The sequence below is a fragment of the Panthera leo genome, chromosome B3 (assembly GCF_018350215.1).
Source record: "Panthera leo isolate Ple1 chromosome B3, P.leo_Ple1_pat1.1, whole genome shotgun sequence".
Classification (NCBI taxonomy): Eukaryota; Metazoa; Chordata; class Mammalia; order Carnivora; family Felidae; genus Panthera; species Panthera leo.
Genome location: NC_056684.1, coordinates 55,515,802 through 55,535,943, shown reverse-complemented (window position 1 = coordinate 55,535,943; position 20,142 = coordinate 55,515,802). Strand labels below are relative to the sequence as shown.

Below are 20,142 nucleotides of genomic sequence, written 5' to 3'. Positions count from 1 at the left end.
GATATAATTTGACACATCCTTCTTTGAGGTTAGCAGACATAATATGGTTGTTTCAGAATTGTTCTATTTGAACATTCTTTTTTTTTAAGTTGATTTATTCATTTTGAGAGTGAGAGTGCACATGTGCAAGTGGGGAAGGGGCAGAGAGGAAGGAGAAAGAGAATCCCAAGCACACTTTCCCAGCACTGAGCCCAACGCAGGACCTGAGCCAAAAATCAAGAGTCAGTTGCTTAACTGACTGAGCCACCCAAGGAACCCGTGAACAGTCTTAAAGGGTGTTTTCATCCCAACAGCACTGGAGTTTTGACAAAAAGAACCAACAACAGCATCAAATACTCATTGTAACTATGGAGGAAGTATACTACAAAATAAAGAGAATCCACTGAATTGCTTAAAAAAATCAGTTTAGACTTTCAGCCACTTTTTGGAGGTTGTAAATTAATGTTATAAACACTTGCCAAATACAATAATTAGACTCTGAGGCCTAAGCCTTTGGTTGTCTAGGATGTCCATGAGATCTTAGTCTGGTACTGTGAAACCAAATCATCACATAGGTTGCAATGACTTTCTGTAGGGTGCATGTTATAAGTCCCAACCTAGAACATGCTGGGAGAATTGACAGGACCCTGGCCCACCCCAGCCCCATCACCTCATTACCCACTCCTCAAGCCACCAGTAGTAGTTCGTTTGGTCAATGGAAGGGTCTTCAGATGAAGATAGAATAGGCTCAGGACTCTCCATTCAGAGGATGAGCAGGACATGGTAGAGGCCAGAGCCTCTTGCTGATACCCACCCTGGACCCTTTTTCTGTCTGTAGCTATCTATGTTGATCTGGCAATTTCCTCTAGAGTCACCACCACAGGAGGCTTCTTCCAGCAAGGTTCTTTTCTTTCTCCTCGCTCTACTTACGATCACAGAAGCCACACAAACTCTCCTCCCCACCCCATCCTCAACACACACCTCTTGTTAGACAACCCGAGACATTTTGCTGGCATCTTTACTCTGTAGCACCAATATGGGGAAATGCTGTTCCTGTGTCTTCTTCCTCGAATGCCATTTTCTTTTATATCCACTGAGGTTCTATCGGAAAAGAGGCTAATGATGATTCATTGAACATAGAGGAATGAAGTGAAATTAATCCACATCATAGAGGGAATAAAAATCACACTCTAGTGTCCAGAGCATTTTACCTTCAGAGATAAGACCCAGTTTCTGAATTGGGAAATAGAATTGAGGATTCAGGGGAAGGGGTTATAAACGATGTCATCAGAGGTGGAATATTATCTGAGATCAAGGGAGCTAGAGGTAATGGGGTAAAGAATAATCTTAAGGGAGCTCCCTTATCCCCACCAGTTGTGCTACCCTAGACCTGGAGTTGGGTGGATACACTGAGGTGTGTGTGAGACAGAGACAGAGACAGAGACAGAGACAGAAACAGACAGGTTCCAAATGAGGACAAGGAAGAAAGGGGGGGTGGTCTTTGTGGTCTCTGTTCATTCATGTAAGCCTGACTTATGAAACTGTCTAAAATTCCCATGCTTGGTTTGTAAAGCTAGTCACATCTGGTACTGTTTGCTTGGGGTTTCTTCTTTCTTCCAAAAGCTCTATGGTATACTTGTTGGATGATCTATCACAATACTGCATGATCTCATGGTTCATGAGTTTGAGCCCTACATCGGGCTCTGTGCTGACAGCTCAGAGCCTGGAGCCTGTTTCAGATTCTTTGTCTCCTTCTCTCTCTCTCTCTCTCTCTCTCTCTCTCTGCCCCTCCCTGGCTCTCACTGTTTCTCTCTCAAAAACAAATAAACATTAAAAAAAAAAGAACAGACTACAGAGATTATAATTCTTTACTCAGGAAAAATGAAAGTGCAGAAGGTGAGTGATCAAAGTCAATATGGATATGTTTGGGGCAAATATCAAATCTAGAGTGCATCTGCTAGACCTTGAAAACCAAGTTTAAGGCAAATAAAAGCAAGAGAAATTACATTTATGAAACCCATTCTTTTATCTAATCTAATAATCCATGTAACAACTTTAAATGATACTTCAAATATCTCTGGAATATTCTGTCTAGGGTTCCTTTTATTTCCTTTACATTAAAATCCATACGATTTTATTCTATCTTTAGTGACCTTTTCTTTTTTAAAAAGTGATATCTTTAAAGTATATTTAATATTTAACTTAAATATAAATTAATATTATATAAATCAAAAATATAATAGAAACCATATTAAATTATAGCCCAGATAAGACTATTAGATCTTATCTCTATAAGCAGTTTGGTTTTAGAAACACAAACATTAAGCATAAAGCCAAAATAAATCCTTTTTATGTATACTTTTGATATGTAGTAGGGGTCTCTTAGAGTTGTTTAGCCACTGTTTACAGTAGCTTACAGTAGTTCTTTACAGTAGTTCTCAAGCTAACTTCGTAGAAAACTGAGGACCCCCTACAATTGGTCACTTGATATAGACCAAAGTCCACAATGAGCTGGCTAAGACACTTGTCTTTTTATTTATTTATTTTTTAAAGTTTATTTATTATTGAGAGACAGAGAGACACAGAGCATGAGTGGGGGGAGGGACAGTGAGAGAAGGAGACACAGAATCCGAAGCAGGCTCCAGGCTCTGAGCTGTCAGCGCAGAGCCCGACGTGGGGCTTGAACTCATGAACCGTTAGATCATGACCTGAGCTGAAGCCAGATGCTTAACCGACTGAGCCACCCAGGTGTCGCCGACACTTGTCTTTTTAAATGTTACACTAATATACTACTCAGTTAGGAATTCTAATTCCTCCACCATGCTGACCCTTTGAGGTATAACATCTTTTTTTTTTTTTTTAATGTTCCTTTATTTCTGACAGAGAGAGAGAGAGAGAGATACAGAGAGAGAGAGCATGTGCTAGTTGGGAAGGGGAAGAAAGGGAGGGAGACACAGAATCTGAAGCAGGCTCCAGGCTCTGAGCTGCCAGCACAGACCCTGACATAATTTAAATGTCTATTTATTTATTTTGAGAGAGAGAATGTGAGCAGAGGAGGGACAGAGATAGACACAGAATCCAAAGCTGATTCCAGGCTCGGAGCTATCAGCACAGAGCCTGACATGGGGCTCAAACCCACGAACCATGAGATTATGACCTGAGCTGAAGTCGGGTGCTCAGCCAACTGAGCCAGCCAGGCGCCCTGAGGTATAACATGTCTTAAGTGAAAATGATCTTAATAAGGTGTTGGGGAAACATACTTAAATAAAATATCTAATTTGTTATCAAAAGGTTTTTTTTTTATTCACTTTGCTTTGAACCATGTTTGCCCATGTTCAACTGCAACGTATGTCTCAGAAATAGACAATAAGAGAGAAATGTGAGTTTTAATTCCAGGTGGAATTGGTTCTAAATGGATAAAAGTGAAAGGCAGTTGAATAATTCCGTGGGTATGGCATTTGGATAGCCAACAGTTTCAGGGGATTGTTTGATTCTTAATCCTCATGAAATTTACAGAGGCCAAGCCTTCCCAAAGAACAAAGAATCTAAGAACCGTGCTTTCTCCCTGCCACAAGGGCATTCATCCTCCTCTTAAGAGCATATTCATCTTCTTTGTGTTTCTTTTCTCTGATCTAAGTTGTGGTCCCCTTGGATTGCATCTAAATCTACCCAAGGTATATGGACCTGAATAACTGCCAAGTTGTCTGGGTATTACCAAGATGCTATTGCATATACAGGCAACAATAATAATAGTAATAGTAATAATAACAATAATAATAAAGCCATGCATTAATCTTTTTGCTTTACCTACATGGATAGCTGAAAGAGTAGCTTTTGAAAGTAAAAAAGATCTAGGTGTCTATCCCGTCTCTGCAATTACTATCTATGTGACCTTGGGCAAGTTATGGAGCCAGAACTGAGGTAATTGTGAGGTTTGGAGATAAAGTGTCTTATACATGCATTATATGATAAGCTTAGGTCAGGTGGAAAATCACTATAATGTTATAGACATTAGATTGGAGGTTGGAGGGAGTCCTCATAAGTGGAATTAGGTCTTTAAAAGCATTACACAGGGTTTCAGAATTTATTCCCTCATAGCTCAGATAAAATATGAGGTGGTAACTATAAAGAAATCAAAATGTTTTTATTTATTGCTAAAAACATCACAGAATATATATATGTTGTACATTGGGAAGCTAGGCATTTATCCCTATGATGTTAAAGCTGTACTCAAAAAAAAATCTAAAAATATATTTGAAATTAATGTTAGAACAGTTTTGCAAATCATAAAGCACCTTGGTTTGCTGTCATACTTCATTCTGGACCGAAATTAAAACTACTCAGGATGACTACCATCCCAGTCACTGGAGGTGTGTCTGAATGACCTTTGATTGGTCATTCTAATCCATTCCCAAAGCATGAAAATTTGCTGCCACTGGAAAGTTTCTAAAATTGTATTAGAGGATGCCAAATTACATATAGCTTATGCTTATAACTATTAAAATGTGCATTGTGAAAAGGGCTGGAGATACATTAAAATGATATCAGTGGTTAAAACACAATGGTAAACATATAAGTGATTCTTCCCCTTCTATATTCCCACACTATCTCCTAAATTTTCAGTAATGTAGGAGGTTTTTTTATTATAAATTTATTTAACAATAAAAAGTGGCATAGAGTCTAAAAGCATAGAATCCATATCCTACATTTTGATAAAAATTGACAAAATTAGAAGACGCCTCAAAGAGTACGTAGTCCAACACTCCATTTTACAGATGGCAAAATGTAAGGCTTGTCTGAATAACGTGTCTAAAATCCCATATTAAGTACAGGCAGGGCCAGAATACAGGTTTCCATTTTAGTTTAAAACTCTTCCCACTATATTATCTTTCCAGAAGAGAGTTTTAAAAAGCTGTCATAAGCTTTTCAACATAGCATCAGAGAAGAGAACATGTGTAAGAAAAAGTCTGATGAATTTTGGTTTAAGTTGTGGTCCCCATAGACCACAGGTCATTATCATAAAGTTGCACTTTATATAAACAATGTAATGATATCTAAACCTATAAAGAAAACTCACCTTGAACAGTTCACCTATATCCTGAAGGAAATGTGATTATTCCTTTAGAGTAATAAAGAGGAAAAAAGTAATAGCTCTGGGGGGAAAAAAACCAGAACAATTTATCTTTAATAATAAACTATCGCAGAGAGAAATGCTACCCAAAGGTCAGCGAAGACAAAGTCAGTCTATTCTAAAGTTCAAAGGTATAAACCATTTTACAAAATATGCTTAGAACCTTAAGATATGATTTGTTAAAATATCTTTGAAGTTTTATATATCCATCGTTACAGAACCTTTCCTTTCATAACTCAATTAGAGCCCAGTGAATAGCAACACGCTTTTTTGTTACTGCCTTTTGATAGTGAAAGTGTTCAAAAGGGTCACTCATTTTCCTTCCTTGTGGCAAACAGCTCAACAGATCATCTTTTCCCTCCTGAGACTGAATTTTTCTAATGAAGCATTCTTAAACTAGCATTAAGCAAAGATTGGTCATTTACTCTTGAGCTGCACCAAGTTTGGACATTTAGTTCAAAATTAAGCATTTTTTTTCTTTTGCAACTTCATCCACATATTATCAGGCCCTGATTTAATTAGAGAATTCATGCTAATATCCAATATCACTAAATTTATACATTCTCTGGAACATGCTGGAAAACTTCCAAAATATCCCTGACTCCCAGTAACTATTATTTGCCCTAGGAAAGAATAGAATGGGGTAGTTATATGCCCATGCCATGAGGCAGGAAAGAAAATAACTGAGTCGCCCAACATGTTATAATTGGCCTGCCTTAGTGCCATTTTTACATTAGGTTTCTGTGGTGAAATAGAAATAGCATTGGATTTAGAAACAACAGACTTGGAGTTTATGCCCTAACTTCTCACATATAAGATCCTTACTATCCATGTAACTGAGTTACTTAACCTCCTGGGCCTGTTTCCTCATCTGTAAAATGGAAATACCACCACTCATATCAGAGGATAATTGAGATTATTAAATTATGTATATGAAAGTGAATTGTATAGTATGAATGTAAGATATCATTTACTTCATTCCTGAAATGAACAAAGTTAAGCACAGAGCAATATGTCTTATCATCTTCTATTTTAAAATTTTATGGCCAATTGGTCTTACACAGAGTCAGCTAGATAGATGATAGATAGATAGATAGATAGACTCTAACCAGCAAAGGAAACGTTATGAACTGTGTTGCACAAAATATTACTTCTCTGCCTTCATTCATCACTGCAACCTGTTCATCAAGCAACATGACCAAAGGCAAATAGTGAGGAATCATTCCAAATATCCTAAGAGGACTTTTCACAACAGAGGCTTAACAGGTGGCAAAATAGCTCAGACTAGATAGAGCTGGTTGGGCCTCTTGAGACCAAATAACCTCATGACTGGGGCTGGCATCACTGGCAAGAAGGAGGTGGATGACTTTCCACACACTTCCCATATCTTTCAAAATAAAAGCCAAAATCCTTGCTAGGATTCACAAGTCTTACATGATCTAGCCACCTATTACCTTTTACCTTATCTAACCTTTTACCTAATGTTAACTATAATCTGAGCTTTCAGCGCATCATAATCTTTTTTGCTGGTAGAGGGTCTTGCCTCAAGGTTGATGGCTGCTGACTGATCGGGGTGGTGGTTGTTGAAGGTTGGGGTGATGTGGCAATTTCTTAAAATAAGACAAAAATGAACTTTGCCACATCGATTGACTCTTCTTTTCATGACTAATTTCTCTATAGGATGCAGTGTTGTTTGATAGCCTTTTACTAACACTAGAACTTCTTTAAAGATTGGAGTCTATCTTCTCAAACCCTGTCATTGCTTTATCAGCGAAGTTTGTGTGATATTCTAATTCCTCTGCTGTCATTTCAACAGTCTTCACAGCATCGTCACCGTCTCTAGAAACCACTTTCTTTGCTCATCCGTAAGAAGCAACTCCCCACCCACTCAAATTTTATCATGAGATGGCAGCCATTCGGTCACATCTTCAGGCTCCACTTCAAATTCCAGTTCTCTTGCTATTTCTACCACATCTACAGTTACTTCCTCCACTAAAGTCTTGAAACCCTCAAAATCATTCATGAGAGTTGGAATCAAATACTTTCAAACTCCTCTTCTGTTGATATTTTGATGGTTTTCCCATGAATCGTGAATGTTCTTAATGGGATCTAGAATGGTGATCCATGGGCTGCAGAATGAATGTTGTGTTAGCATAAAAAAAGCATTAATCTTATCGTACATCTCTTAATAGAGCTCTTGGGTGACCAGGTGCATTGTCAATGAGCAGTCATATTTTGAAAGGAATCTTCTTTTTGAGCAGCAGGTCTGAACAGTGGTCTTAAGACATTTAATAAACCATGTTGTACATAAATATACTGTCATCTATGCTTTATTGTTCCATTTATCGAGCACAGGCAGAATAGAGTTAGCATAATTCTTAAGGGCCTTGGATTTTCAGAATGGCCAATGAGCATTGACTTCAAGTTAAAATCACCAGCTGCACGAGCTCCTAACAAAAGCCTGTCCTTTGAAGGCTTGAAACAAGACATTGACTCGTCTTCTCTAGCTATGAAAGTCCTAGATGGCACCTTTTTCCCGATAGAATACTGTTTTGTCTACATCGAAAATCTATTGTTTCGCTATCTTCATTAATGATCTTAGCTAGCTCTTCTGGATAACTTGCTTCAGCTTCTGTATCAGCACTTGCTGCTTCCCCTTGCACTTTTATGTCATGGAGGTGACTTCTTTCCTTAAATCACACGAACCAATCTCTGCTAGCTTCAAACTTCTTCTGCAGCTTCCTCACTCACCCCTCTCAGCCTTCATTGACTTAAAGAGAGACCTTCTTCTGGATTAGGCTTTGGCTGGAAGGAATGTTGTAGCTGGTTGGATCTTCTATTCAGACCACTAAAATCTCCTCTGTATCGGCTATAAGGATGTTTTTGCTTTCTTACCTTCTGTGTGTTTACTGGAATAGCACTTGTAATTTCCTTCAAGAACTTTTCCTTTGCATTCACAATTTGGCTACTGTTTGATACAAGAGGCCTACCTAGCTTTTGGCCAATCTCTGCTTAAAACATGTCTTCCTCACTAAGCTGAATTATTTCCAGCTTTTGATTTAAAGTGAAAGATTTGCAACTCTTCTTTTCTCTTGAACATTTAGAGGCCACTGTAGGGTTGGTTATTCATTGGCCTAATTTCAGTATTGTGTCTCAGGGAATAGGGAGGCCTAGGAGAGGGAAAGAAAAAGGAGAACAGCCAGGCGGGGGAGTAGTCAGAACACATACAGTATTTATCAGTTAAGTTTGCTGTCTTATCTGAGTGCAGTTCATGGCAACCCCAACAGTTTCAAGAGTAACATCCAAGATCACAGATCAGCGTAACAAAATATACTAAGGGAAAAGTTTGAAATATTGAGAAAATTATCAGAATGTGATATAGACACATGACATTAGCAAATGATGTTGGAAAAAAGGCACAGATACACTTGACACAGGGTTGCCACAAACCTTCAATGTGTAGAAAACACGTTATCTGTGGAGCACAGTAAAGTGAAGTCTGCCTCTACATATGTGCCTAGCTCTCTCACTTGAAAACTTTTAATTTACCTTCTCCGCAAAGGCCTTTCTGGCTACCCAATCTAAAATTACAATCCTTTCTTCATGACATTCTATATGCTCCCCACTCCCTGCTTTTGCTTCCTGCTATTTCTAACATAACACATATTTTGCTTATCTTGTCTGTTTCTTTTCCCTAGAATTAAAGTTCCACGGGAACAGAAACATTGGTCTTTTTTTCTGCCACATTCCGAGCACTTAAAAAAGCATCTGACATAGTAGGTACTCAGTAAGTACAACAATAGCCAGGTGTTCTATCAATGGCTGCTTAACAAATCACCCCAAAACCAGTGGCTTAAAAAAACTATCATGGTATTACCTCTCACAGATGCGAGGGTTTCCTGGGCTCAGCTGTTAGTTCCAGCTTGACGCATCTCATGCAGTTATAGTCAGAAGAGAAGGCTGGAATTATCTGAAAGCTGCCTCTCTTTCACATGTCTGGTGCCTGGGATGGGGAGATTCAAAATTTGGGGGCTGAACTAGTAGGGGTTCCTCAGGCACCTCTTATTTCTGTATGGGCTCTTCATGAGGTATCTCCAGTACAGGAGTTTCACGGTGGCTGAGGTTTTGTGTGGTGGTTCAGGGCTCTAAGGCAAAGGTCCCTAGAGAGAACCATGAAGAAGTTTTGTCACCTTTTATGTCCCAGCCTCAGAAATATTATGGCTCTACCATATTGTTAGTCAAAGTGGTCACAGGGGGAGACATAAACTCCACTTTTGTGGGGGGGGGGGGGGGTGAGAGGCAGGGAATGGAAAGGTTCTGGAAAATCACCAGGACACAAATACTGTAGCCATTTTTGTAAAATACAATCTGCCACACCAAGAATAAAAAAGCATGCTACTTCCATAGGCTACTTCATAATGTACCAGTAAAACCTAGTTGGGGATTTCTGATGCAACCTTGTCTAAGCCTTCCCAAAACAAGGTAGTCTTTTCAACATGACTTTCTCTTCTCCTTCCCATAGTAGATCCCTTAGTTCTAAAATTGAAAGAGCCAAAAACTTCCTAAGACCCTTCATCTCATCACTGAAGACAGTGGCTGTGCTTGTAAGTCTCGGGGATATACACAAACGATTTGAATACTAGTATTTTCTTGGGCTTAGTACTCTAAAATTTTAATGGTTGTAGGTTTTAAATCAATAGACTGTAATTATACAAAAGTAATTCTTATTTGGTTTTTAGTGAACTAATTTCCTCTCATTTGTATTGACACAGTTGAAATTGCGAATTTGTGAATAATCCTAATTCAGCTTCACTTACAGATCTTAAAAACTACCAATTCGTTTTTTCTCCTCTTTCAAATTGGATTAGGACTCCTGAGATACCTCAGTTTCATCAACTTGTACAGGAGCACTGTTGACAGTACTATTTTAAAGAAGTCTGGCTGTTGCCATACACCTACAGCCACCCAGCTAGAAAGTTCTTTCTGGGTCCCACAAAACCCTGCATCTTGGCATTTAGAACACGGAGTTGCAGTATAGCTCCCATGGTCTCTGGCCTTCTCTCCCCTTCTAAGGAAGCATTAAGTAATGGATTCATAGAGCAAGACTGGGTTCCTCTAATTTTTTAACCTGCATGCTTTATTTTTCCAGTTTAAGTCACGGTTAGTGCTTTTCTGTGAAGCTATAGATTTGAATGTTTAGTTATAGAGACATTCCCTTTGTCACTTTCACATAATTTCATTTGTCTGCAGCCCTTGGACTGTCTCAGGATGTTGCAGGTGCAACTTTTATGGCAGCCGGTAGTTCAGCTCCTGAGCTGGTTACTGCTTTCCTGGGTAAATATTGCTCCTTATATTTTTTGCTTACTCTATGTGATTTTATCTTCTTCAAGTCTGGTAGCACTAATGTAGCAATTACCTTGCTTATAGGTGTATTTATCACAAAAGGAGACATTGGCATTAGCACCATTCTTGGATCTGCAATGTATAACCTCTTTGGCATCTGTGCAGCTTGTGGCTTACTATCTAATGTGGTATGTAAAACAACTTTACTCCACAAATTTATTGTCTTGACACATTACAAAAATGGTTTATGGTCCAGAACAAACAAGGCACTAGTAATGTGTTCAATCAAATTTATTAATCAGTAGAAAAACATGTATTTCATTTAAAGTTAACCCACAAATAGCTCTTGGTCAAATTTATGAAAACCAGAGTAGGTTCTGAAACACCATTTTTCTTAAAATTCCTTCTCTAAGCAAAATGCAAAAGGTTACAATATTTAGCTACAAACATATAGTTTTAGTATTGTGCTAAGCATGTACTTGAAGTTACACTGTAACGGAAACAGTAAATTATCATTTTACAGGCCTCAACGCTATCATGTTGGCCCTTATTCAGAGACTGTGCAGCATATGCAATTAGTGTAGCTGCAGTTCTTGGCATAATATTCGACAACCAAGTTTACTGGTAAGCTTGAAATGATCATTACTCTTATGGAAAACACAATTACAGAGAGGGTTTTTATGAAATTCCAATGGTTTAGCAACATGTCTTTTTCGGAAATGTTATTTCAGTCACTTCTCAATTACCTACCACTTTGGTACCATTTTCCCACATGCCTCTGAGCTAACTTCCTCATCACAGGTGCTGGTTGGGTTTTCCCTTTGAAAGTTCTTCAGTCATGTGAGTCTCCTTGTCTCACTAATCACTGGACATTACCACCCTTCCTTCACCCCTCAGCCTGTTCAGTCTCCCCTTTTGTTGTCAATTAAAGCCCCAGCAGTTGGGTCATTTCTTCTACTGGGTGGTTTACCTTGCCTAGGTTAGAAGTGGTCATAGTCACAAGACAGGAGAGAAATGACGGAGGAAGTAAATTTTAAAATCTTTCAATTCTTCCAACTCTCTCTCTGATGTTCATTTAGCAACAACTATAGCCTTCTTCCTCTAAGAATCAACAATATATAGGTATTAGCAATTGTTTGCTTTGTTACCTCCCAGTGTCTTGCTGTTGCAAGAAAATGAAAAAGAGGGTGACTCAGTGGACAGCTAATAACTTTTTCAACTAAGAAGAACCAGGTATCTATTATGGGTTTATCACCATGCTAGGAGTCACAAGGGATGGAGAGGAATGTAAAATGCACAGCCATATAGACTGTGCACTGCATAATGCTACAGGATACCAGAAAAATAGAAAACAATGTAAATGGCACCTTTCTGGAGTATTACAACTGGAGTTTTACAACTTTCTGGAGTATTACAACTTAGCAACCCTGCATAAGACCTGCAGACAAGAAACTTAAAATCTTGCAGGGAGCAGAATTTCTAACTGAATCATCCTGAAATCTAGTCTGTCTCCCAAAGAAAGCCTATTGCCTATAGTAGGGATCCTTCTGGAACTCAGCAGTTATCTTTAAAGTGACAATGACTGTCCTAATGATTGTCTCTAAAGGGACAATGGCAATAACTGTAAGAGTATCCAAACCTATGCTCCCTCCATTAGGGAAAACAAGAATTCTGTGCTTTCAGTGTAGCAGAGCTTCACTGGCTATAAAATAAAAGGTAAATGAAAGGTTCAAATGTAGTGGTATTACCTAATCACAACTCTTTAGGAGACCAGACTATGGGACAACAGTTCTTAGTGCCTATGATGTAATTTCATTTTTTAAATATCCTTATTGTCTTGTGACTACAAGCCAAATTTAGTTATATCAAAAAAAAAAAAAAAAACCAAAAATGAAAAAAACCCCTGTAAACTGGAAAGTCCCAAAGCCTTATATATTCTGAATAGTTTACACAAAATTCTTACACCAGATTTGAATAGATACAGTTGAAATGAACTAACAGATAAACCATATTCCTTTAAAATACTGTATATTTAGGGGCGCCTGGGTGGCGCAGTCGGTTAAGCGTCCGACTTCAGCCAGGTCACGATCTCACGGTCCGTGAGTTCGAGCCCCGCGTCAGGCTCTGGGCTGATGGCTCAGAGCCTGGAGCCTGTTTCCGATTCTGTGTCTCCATCTCTCTCTGTCCCTCCCCCGTTCATGCTCTGTCTCTCTCTGTCCCAAAAATAAATAAACGTTGAAAAAAAAAAATTAAAAAAAAAAAAAAATAAATAAATAAAATACTGTATATTTTGAGGAATGCATGCTGTCAATGAACTGAGATGGAGAATTCCCATCACTATTCACTAGTTTAACTTTTATTTTGAAAGTCTACAATTTTTATTTTCAAAGCATTTTTTATGCCTATAATTTGTAAAGTATAAATGAAGACAATGAATTTAGAATCCTTGGTTTTATTTGAAATATAGAAATGAATGCCAAGCTTTTATGCATAAATTTATAATAATGCTGTAGCCAAGTCTGGACACAACTATAAAACCAAAATACACCTAGAAATATTATTTGCTTGTTTTATTGCTGTGTTGGAAAATTATTAAGCAGATACTGCCCCCAAACTAGTAGCTCTACAAAACCTTTGTTTTTTTATTTTAAAATACACAAATTTCTCTAATTTATAGGTATGAAGGAACTTTACTGCTTTTGATATATGGATTATATGTTTTGGTGCTGTGTTTTGACATTAAAGTCAACCAATATATTATAAAGAAATTCAGCCCTTGCTGCACTTGTCTTGCCGAAACTACGGAGAGGAGAAGTGAGCAAGAACAACTGATGGGATGGGAAGACGAGGGTCAGCCACTCATCCGTCGGCAATCAAGAACTGACAGTGGGATTTTTCATGACGATTCTGGCTACTCTCAGCTTCCTTTAAGTTTACATGGTCTTAGTCAGGTTTCTGAAGGTAATAAGCACATCATGCCCACTATTAAATCTACTCACTAGAAAAACTTGAGTCTCATTTTGATTCCGCAATTACTATATACTTTTTATGTAAAAGACACTGTGGATATTCAGACATGATGAAGAGGTGGTCCCTATCCTTAAGAATCTTCCAGTACTATAGAGAAAAAAGAAAACAGCTAGAAGATGAAGGTTGAAGTACTATAAAGAGGAGAAAATAAAGTACAACTGTAGTTCCTAAATGGGGCAGACTGTATAAAATTTGTATAAAAGCTAGGAAAGATAACCACAGAGAAGGCAGCATTTAAACTGAGCCTTGTGGAACAGATCAGATTTTAACTGATGGCCTGATTTATTACCAATAATTAACAGTTACAGAAGTCTGTTATGTAAATAACATAGAAGTAAAAGTAAAGTATATTCGATAAACTGATGGCCAATGAATTAATATGAGCAAAAGGCCTGGTCAAGGACTTGCATACCTGGAGCACAGAATGTATACGTTAAAGAAGCAGATTAAAGTTTGATAGTAAAGAATAGGAGAGCCTTATATGCTAGTATGTAAATCTGCAGGTTTCTGAGCAGGGCAATTAGAGGATAAAAGAAATGGAGGTCTGTAAGAAGCCACTAAAACAGCTGGTGTGTTTGGTAGGTGCCTGGACAGAGCAAAGGAGTAGGAATAAAAGAGACAATGCAGAGGAAGCATCACCAAGGTGGGACAACTGAAAGACTGTACAGGTCAGAAAAGGGAGCAGAGGAAATTCTGAGATTTCGTTCATGACTGATTGAGAAAAGGGGAACACCACTTACAAAAACGTGGAATTTAGGAAAAAGTGCTGGTGTGCGAAAAACTAGTTTTAAATATGTCATCTGAAGCAGTTGCAGAACATGTGGATAAATGCGTTTAGTAGAAGTTCATCTAGAGCCAGAAACAGAAATTTATGTATTAGTTTTTTACAAAGTGATTGTATGAAACAGATTCTAAATTTACCTAAGTACATTAGGAAGCTATTCTAATTTACTACCTAAAAAAATTACAACATGACATTTCCCCTTCTTCTAAAAATTAGTTTCTAGACTTTCAGGTGCAAGTGGCATATTGCTAAGTTAAATTTTTTAATAAGAAATTCAAAAGAACCAAAAGAATCTTTTCATTACACTAAAATTATATCTAATATTATTTAATGGTCCATTGGCTGAAGCTTTGAAAATTTTTTCATGAGTTATTTTACTGGCATTAGTTGTAATGTAATTTGATCCAATACATGGCTACATTATAATGGTACATTACAATATAGTACATTATTTTGTAAATGCCATGCAAATTTTAAATAATTTTAAAGTGAACTCTTATTTTTATCCAATATATTGTCTTCCACTAACTTAACAAAACAAATTAAATAAAAGAACATACTCAAGTTTTATAAGTTATATTGTAGATTCCATACTAGTTCCTATTTTCTTAAAGGCTCTTCCTAAGAATTATAGTGAATTCCAAATTTAACAAATAAATGTTAAGAAAGAAAACTTGAAGCCCCCCAAAAATCACAATGATATTTAGAATGGAATATTCAACTTAATAAAAATATTATGCTATAATTGTTTTATACATCTTAAGTATGCATTATCTGATACACAGGGCAGGCTAGAGACATCATCAATACTGGAGGACAGAGACAACTATATTAGCTATAATAGGTAGAAGGCAAGTTAGTCCCATAAGCAAAAAAAGTTACTAAAAACCATTCATATTGTAGAAAACCAAGAGAAGTCCAACTGACACTTAATAAACATTATGTCGAATACATTTACTGAATGATCCAAGATATTTTGATGGATTTTAGGTCCCAAATCAAGAAATGCTGAGTATCGCATTTTATACTGTCTGCCCTAAAGTCTCAATTAGTTCCTTTTTGCCAGCAATATCAGTAATGAGGTATTCAAATGTTTTAAATAGCCTCTTAGAAACTGATACAGCTAATTTATTTCAATATAGCTTTCTAAATGGACATTTCCAACTTAATTGGCCATTTGAGAAAACTCAAAATCATTTATTTTTTCCTCAACAGATCCACCAAGTGTTTTCAACATGCCTGAAGCAGACTTACAAAGAATTTTTTGGGTACTATCCCTTCCTATCATTACCTTACTTTTTCTAACCACACCAGATTGTAGAAGAAAGTTTTGGAAAAATTACTTTATGATAACCTTTTTCGTGTCGGCACTATGGATATCTGCATTTACATATATCCTGGTTTGGATGGTCACAATAACTGGTATGTATCTTTAGTACAAGAGCACAATTTAAAAAAGAAAATAATCAGTTTCACAGAAGAACTGCTTATATTCACTAAAAGTCTAGCTAAGGAGGAATTTCTCTTTCCACAAAGACTAAAGATAACTGCTATTTACAAAAAGATTAAATATTAATATACCAGCAAGATCATTCAGGGGTTTGTAAGTTGTGTATTATATACCAACTATATTCTCAAATATTATACAGCCTAGAGTTACAAGTCAAGGGATCTTCTTATAAATGAAATCAAGTACACAGGATGTCCTCCTATTATGCTAATAATTAAATCACATTGTATGGGGTCTACAATATGCTCTATCCATTGAATTCTATTCCACAATGAAAAATATAGCAAAGGGACAATATTTTGAGAAAACAGTACATGCTCACTGTTTAACTGGATTACATTTCACTTTGCTTTTGGATATGGCAATACAAACCAACTATGAAATGGGTGAAAAGTACATAAAATAAAATTTAAGTTTAGGTTTCTACTACCTTCATGATTGAAATTTAAATATTACCGCTGGCCATAATCAGCTCTAGTTTCACAGAACTCCAAAAGAAAAACACTGAATATAAACATAGGAAAAAAAAAAATCAAGAATTTCTCCCAGAAAGGTTAACCCAAATGAACATATCAGAGGTGAGCAAACTATGGTCTGTGTGCCCAAACCGTCAGGACTCCTGTTTTTGCTCATTAAGTTTTACTGAACATAATCACACCCAATCATTTATATATTATCTGTGGATATTCTCACACTGAAATGGCAGAGGTGAATATTTGCAACAGAAACCATATAGCCTGCATTGCCTAAAATAATTACTACATGGCCCTTTACAAAAAAAGCTTGCCAATCTCTGACTTTCCCCAAATTAATGTATGACTTAGAATAGCATGCTAGCAAAAAGCAGAGTATTTCTTTTCTTTTAATGACAAGGATGAAAAAGTCCAATTAGCTTGCATATTAAATCTCTCCAAATTTTCTCAGCCAGAATATACTTAACAATAGGAAATCAGGAAAAGAGCAAAATCAAGTAACAGATCATAGAACAGCCCCCAAGATGATAAATATTAGTGTTATTTATGTACATATGAACTCTGGCAAACCAGTAACAAAAATTAACAACCAACTATAATTCCAATATCAATATATAAAGCATGCAATAAACAGCTACTTAAAGTACTTTTAATTGACATTTTAAGAAAAAGACTTTAAGGTAAGTATTCAATTGCAACATTAAAAGAGCAGTTACATGTTTTTTTTATTTAACTTCCCTCTGATTCTGTTTCTGAACACATTTCTGGAAAATGCTGGACTGACATCAAACTTAACAGAAGGATTAATAAATTGGGAACATGATGTTAGGAAGATTCAGGTAGAACCCGATTTTTGTTCTCCTTTGTTTAAGGTATATCACCAAAGTAGGACCTAAAAAATGTGTACCATGTTAACACATTTATAGGTTAAAAATAGCTATAAACAACTTGTTTAATTCTGACTTTAAGAAAATGCTTTGCAAAACAGAAAATAACCAATCTTATCATTAGCATATATTAAGCAACAGCCTTGATCAGTTAATAGTGAACATCCAAACCTTTGGTAGGCATTATCAGGCAGAGGAATTATTCCTTAGTAGAATTTTGTCTATTAAATATCTTTAGATATCTATCATTAAAAATCTGTACTACCTGTATTACCCAATTTGCCAATCTTATCCAAATATTTTTCTAGCTAAAATCTAAGTACATATTGGTTGTGAAATCTAAATGTGCCTATTTTCTTTTTGTTCAGGAAGGAAATATCTGAAATAACTGCAGAGAATGGTTACTGAATCTATAAGATTTATAACTTGTAGTATCTATGTTTATTATAGGGGAAACATTAGAAATTCCAGACACAGTAATGGGCCTTACTTTATTAGCAGCAGGAACAAGCCTGCCAGACACGATTGCCAGTGTGTTGGTTGCAAGAAAAGGTAAGAGCTAGGTCCCTCGTGCTGCAATGCCCATTCTTCAAGCCTGGCTGAAATACACTGAGCAAAAGTACCTTTAAAAATATTTATTTCCTCAGGGCGCCCAGGTGGCTGTCGGTTAATCGTCCGACTTCAGCTCAGGTCATGATCTCATGATTCGTGAGTTGGAGCCTTGCATCAGGCTCTGTGCTGACAGCTCGGAGCCTGGAGCCTGCTTCAGATTCTGTCTCCCTCTCTCTCTCTGCCCCTCCCCTCGCTCAGTCTGTCTCTCAAAAATGAATAAACATTAAAAAAAAAATTTCCTCAGCATACTTTGAAGAAAAAAAAAAAGAGTGACTCAAGAGGAAGGGTTTACTATTTAATTGCAGATTAACTTCACTAAACCTAACCCCCAAATAATACTTATCTGAAATGTGCATTAAATCATAATTAACCATATTAAATGAGAATGAAAAGCAACAAGTAATCTACAGACCTTATTGAAAAATGGTTTAATAAATAAAGATAATTATTATTAAATAAATGTTAAGACTTTAAATACTAACCCCCCCAAAATTAAAAAATACAAATTCAGTAAGACTTTTGTTCTAATAACAATTTTCCAAAACCAACAAACAAAAAAAAATTTCCAGTGTTTTTTTATGAAGCTTATTAATAAAAATACAGCATTGGTGTGCACATTTTAACAACATGCTTTTTTTTTTTTTTTTTTTTTTTTTGCAGGCAAAGGAGATATGGCTATGTCTAACATCGTGGGATCCAATGTGTTTGATATGCTGTGCCTAGGTGTTCCATGGTTTATTAAAACTGCATTTATAGATGCATCAGCTCCTATAGAAGTGAACAGCAGAGGACTAACTTACATAACCATCTCTCTCAACATTTCTATTATTTTCCTTTTTTCAGCAGTTCACTTCAATGGCTGGAAACTAGACAGAAAGCTGGGAGTAGTCTGCCTATTATTATACTTGGGGATTACCACATTATCGGTTCTATATGAACTTGGAATCATCGGAAATAATAAAACAAGGGGCTGTGGAGGTTGATATTAATAGGGTTATGTGGAAAACGTGGATGATGGGAGAAGGAAGAGCAGGAAAACTCCATTTCTTCATTTAAGTCAAATAAAAAATATCCTGAACTTTAGAATCTAAAACTTACTTACAGTAATTCTTCATCACCAAGAAAAGTAATTTAAAACCAACCCAAAATCACATCCTAATTTGTCTGAGCCCTTTCTTTTCAAGGACAATTACATATATAAAACGGAAGTTTTGAAAAAACCATCTGTTTTACCTTACAGTAAGTTGATAAAAGTTGAGGAAACTTGGACAAATCCCACTATGTAGTACTGAAAGTAACAACAAGAAAAATGGCTTATTTCATTAAAAACAGTATAACCATTCATTTAAACTGAATGACCAACTTGCTGTCTTTAAAAACCCAAACTTGAGATTAACAAAAACCACAGTATATTTAACACTATACTGTTAAAAGCTGGTGGGAGTTTTAAAAGTTCATTTTTACAGCTTTTGTAAGCATACAGTATTACTAAAAAAAATGACTTTTTCTAGGAGATTCAGCAAAACAGATGTAAGAATGTTCCAACCGTGGTTTAAAATTATGCATTACGATCCAAGCGAACATCGATTTCTCTGCCACTGATTTTTATGCCATTCATTATTCTGCATGCTTTTTCAGCTGATTCTGGGGAGTCAAATCTGACTGTTCCACAGCCTTTTGACTTTCCATTCTCCATTTTTATTTCTGCAAACATTACATGACCTGTGAAAGAAAAATTATAAAATTACTAGTCAGTTTAAGTGGATTTCATCTCACTACACAGGTCTGATATTCCTTATAGCCAATGAAATGATAAATAGCTGGCTAAAAATATTAATGATTTAAAAATAACATCATATAAACATTATTCTCATCATTTTACATTCTGAATATAAACATGTTAAAGTATACAAAATAGGAATAAAAATAAATTTGCTTAGGATTTAATATTTTATTAAAGTAGAACATAAAAAAATACTTTTATATTAAATTCTTAGTTTCTGAAGTAAATTTATAGCAGCAAGGCAAACAGCACAAAATGCCAGCAAGTCACCATGCACAATAACAAACTCACAAATATGAACAAAATTACTTTTAGAAAAAAAAAATTTTTTTTCACTTTCTGCCCAATCTCCCCAATCTCTCCTTTCCCTTTTATCTTCCTTTTCATTACTTCACCACTGCAAATAGTAGCAACTGCCCAGAATTTTAATTTTTATCAGGCCACAAAGGGCCCCACTAATTCTACTTATTAACCACAGTGCCATTTTATTTATTCAATACCACAATTTGAACTCCAGTGTAAGAGTGGTACCAAATAGGTTATGGAAATAGGCATGGAAGAGATAGCATAGATTAAATCAATAAAAGTAACAGTGATGGTAAGGCCCAAA

At 36.3% G+C, this 20,142-nt stretch overlaps 2 protein-coding genes across 4 annotated transcripts in view; one reads left to right on the top strand and one right to left on the bottom strand.

Annotated features, from left to right (window-relative positions):
- SLC24A5 (solute carrier family 24 member 5) overlaps positions 1 to 18,732 on the top strand; it is a 35,024-nt gene extending 16,292 nt beyond the window's left edge. Inside the window, exons 4-10 of the mRNA XM_042942125.1 lie at positions 10,361 to 10,444; positions 10,538 to 10,641; positions 10,977 to 11,077; positions 13,131 to 13,414; positions 15,483 to 15,689; positions 17,588 to 17,689; positions 18,410 to 18,732. Of these exons, the coding sequence (XP_042798059.1) occupies positions 10,361 to 10,444; positions 10,538 to 10,641; positions 10,977 to 11,077; positions 13,131 to 13,414; positions 15,483 to 15,689; positions 17,588 to 17,689; positions 18,410 to 18,732 (1,205 nt within the window). The remainder of the gene's footprint in view (positions 1 to 10,360; positions 10,445 to 10,537; positions 10,642 to 10,976; positions 11,078 to 13,130; positions 13,415 to 15,482; positions 15,690 to 17,587; positions 17,690 to 18,409) is intronic.
- MYEF2 (myelin expression factor 2) overlaps positions 18,329 to 20,142 on the bottom strand; it is a 31,443-nt gene continuing 29,629 nt past the window's right edge. For all 3 annotated transcript variants that reach the window (XM_042942123.1, XM_042942121.1, XM_042942124.1), the window contains one exon: positions 18,329 to 19,471. In XM_042942123.1, the coding sequence (XP_042798057.1) occupies positions 19,308 to 19,471 (164 nt within the window). In that variant the 3' untranslated portion in view covers positions 18,329 to 19,307. The remainder of the gene's footprint in view (positions 19,472 to 20,142) is intronic.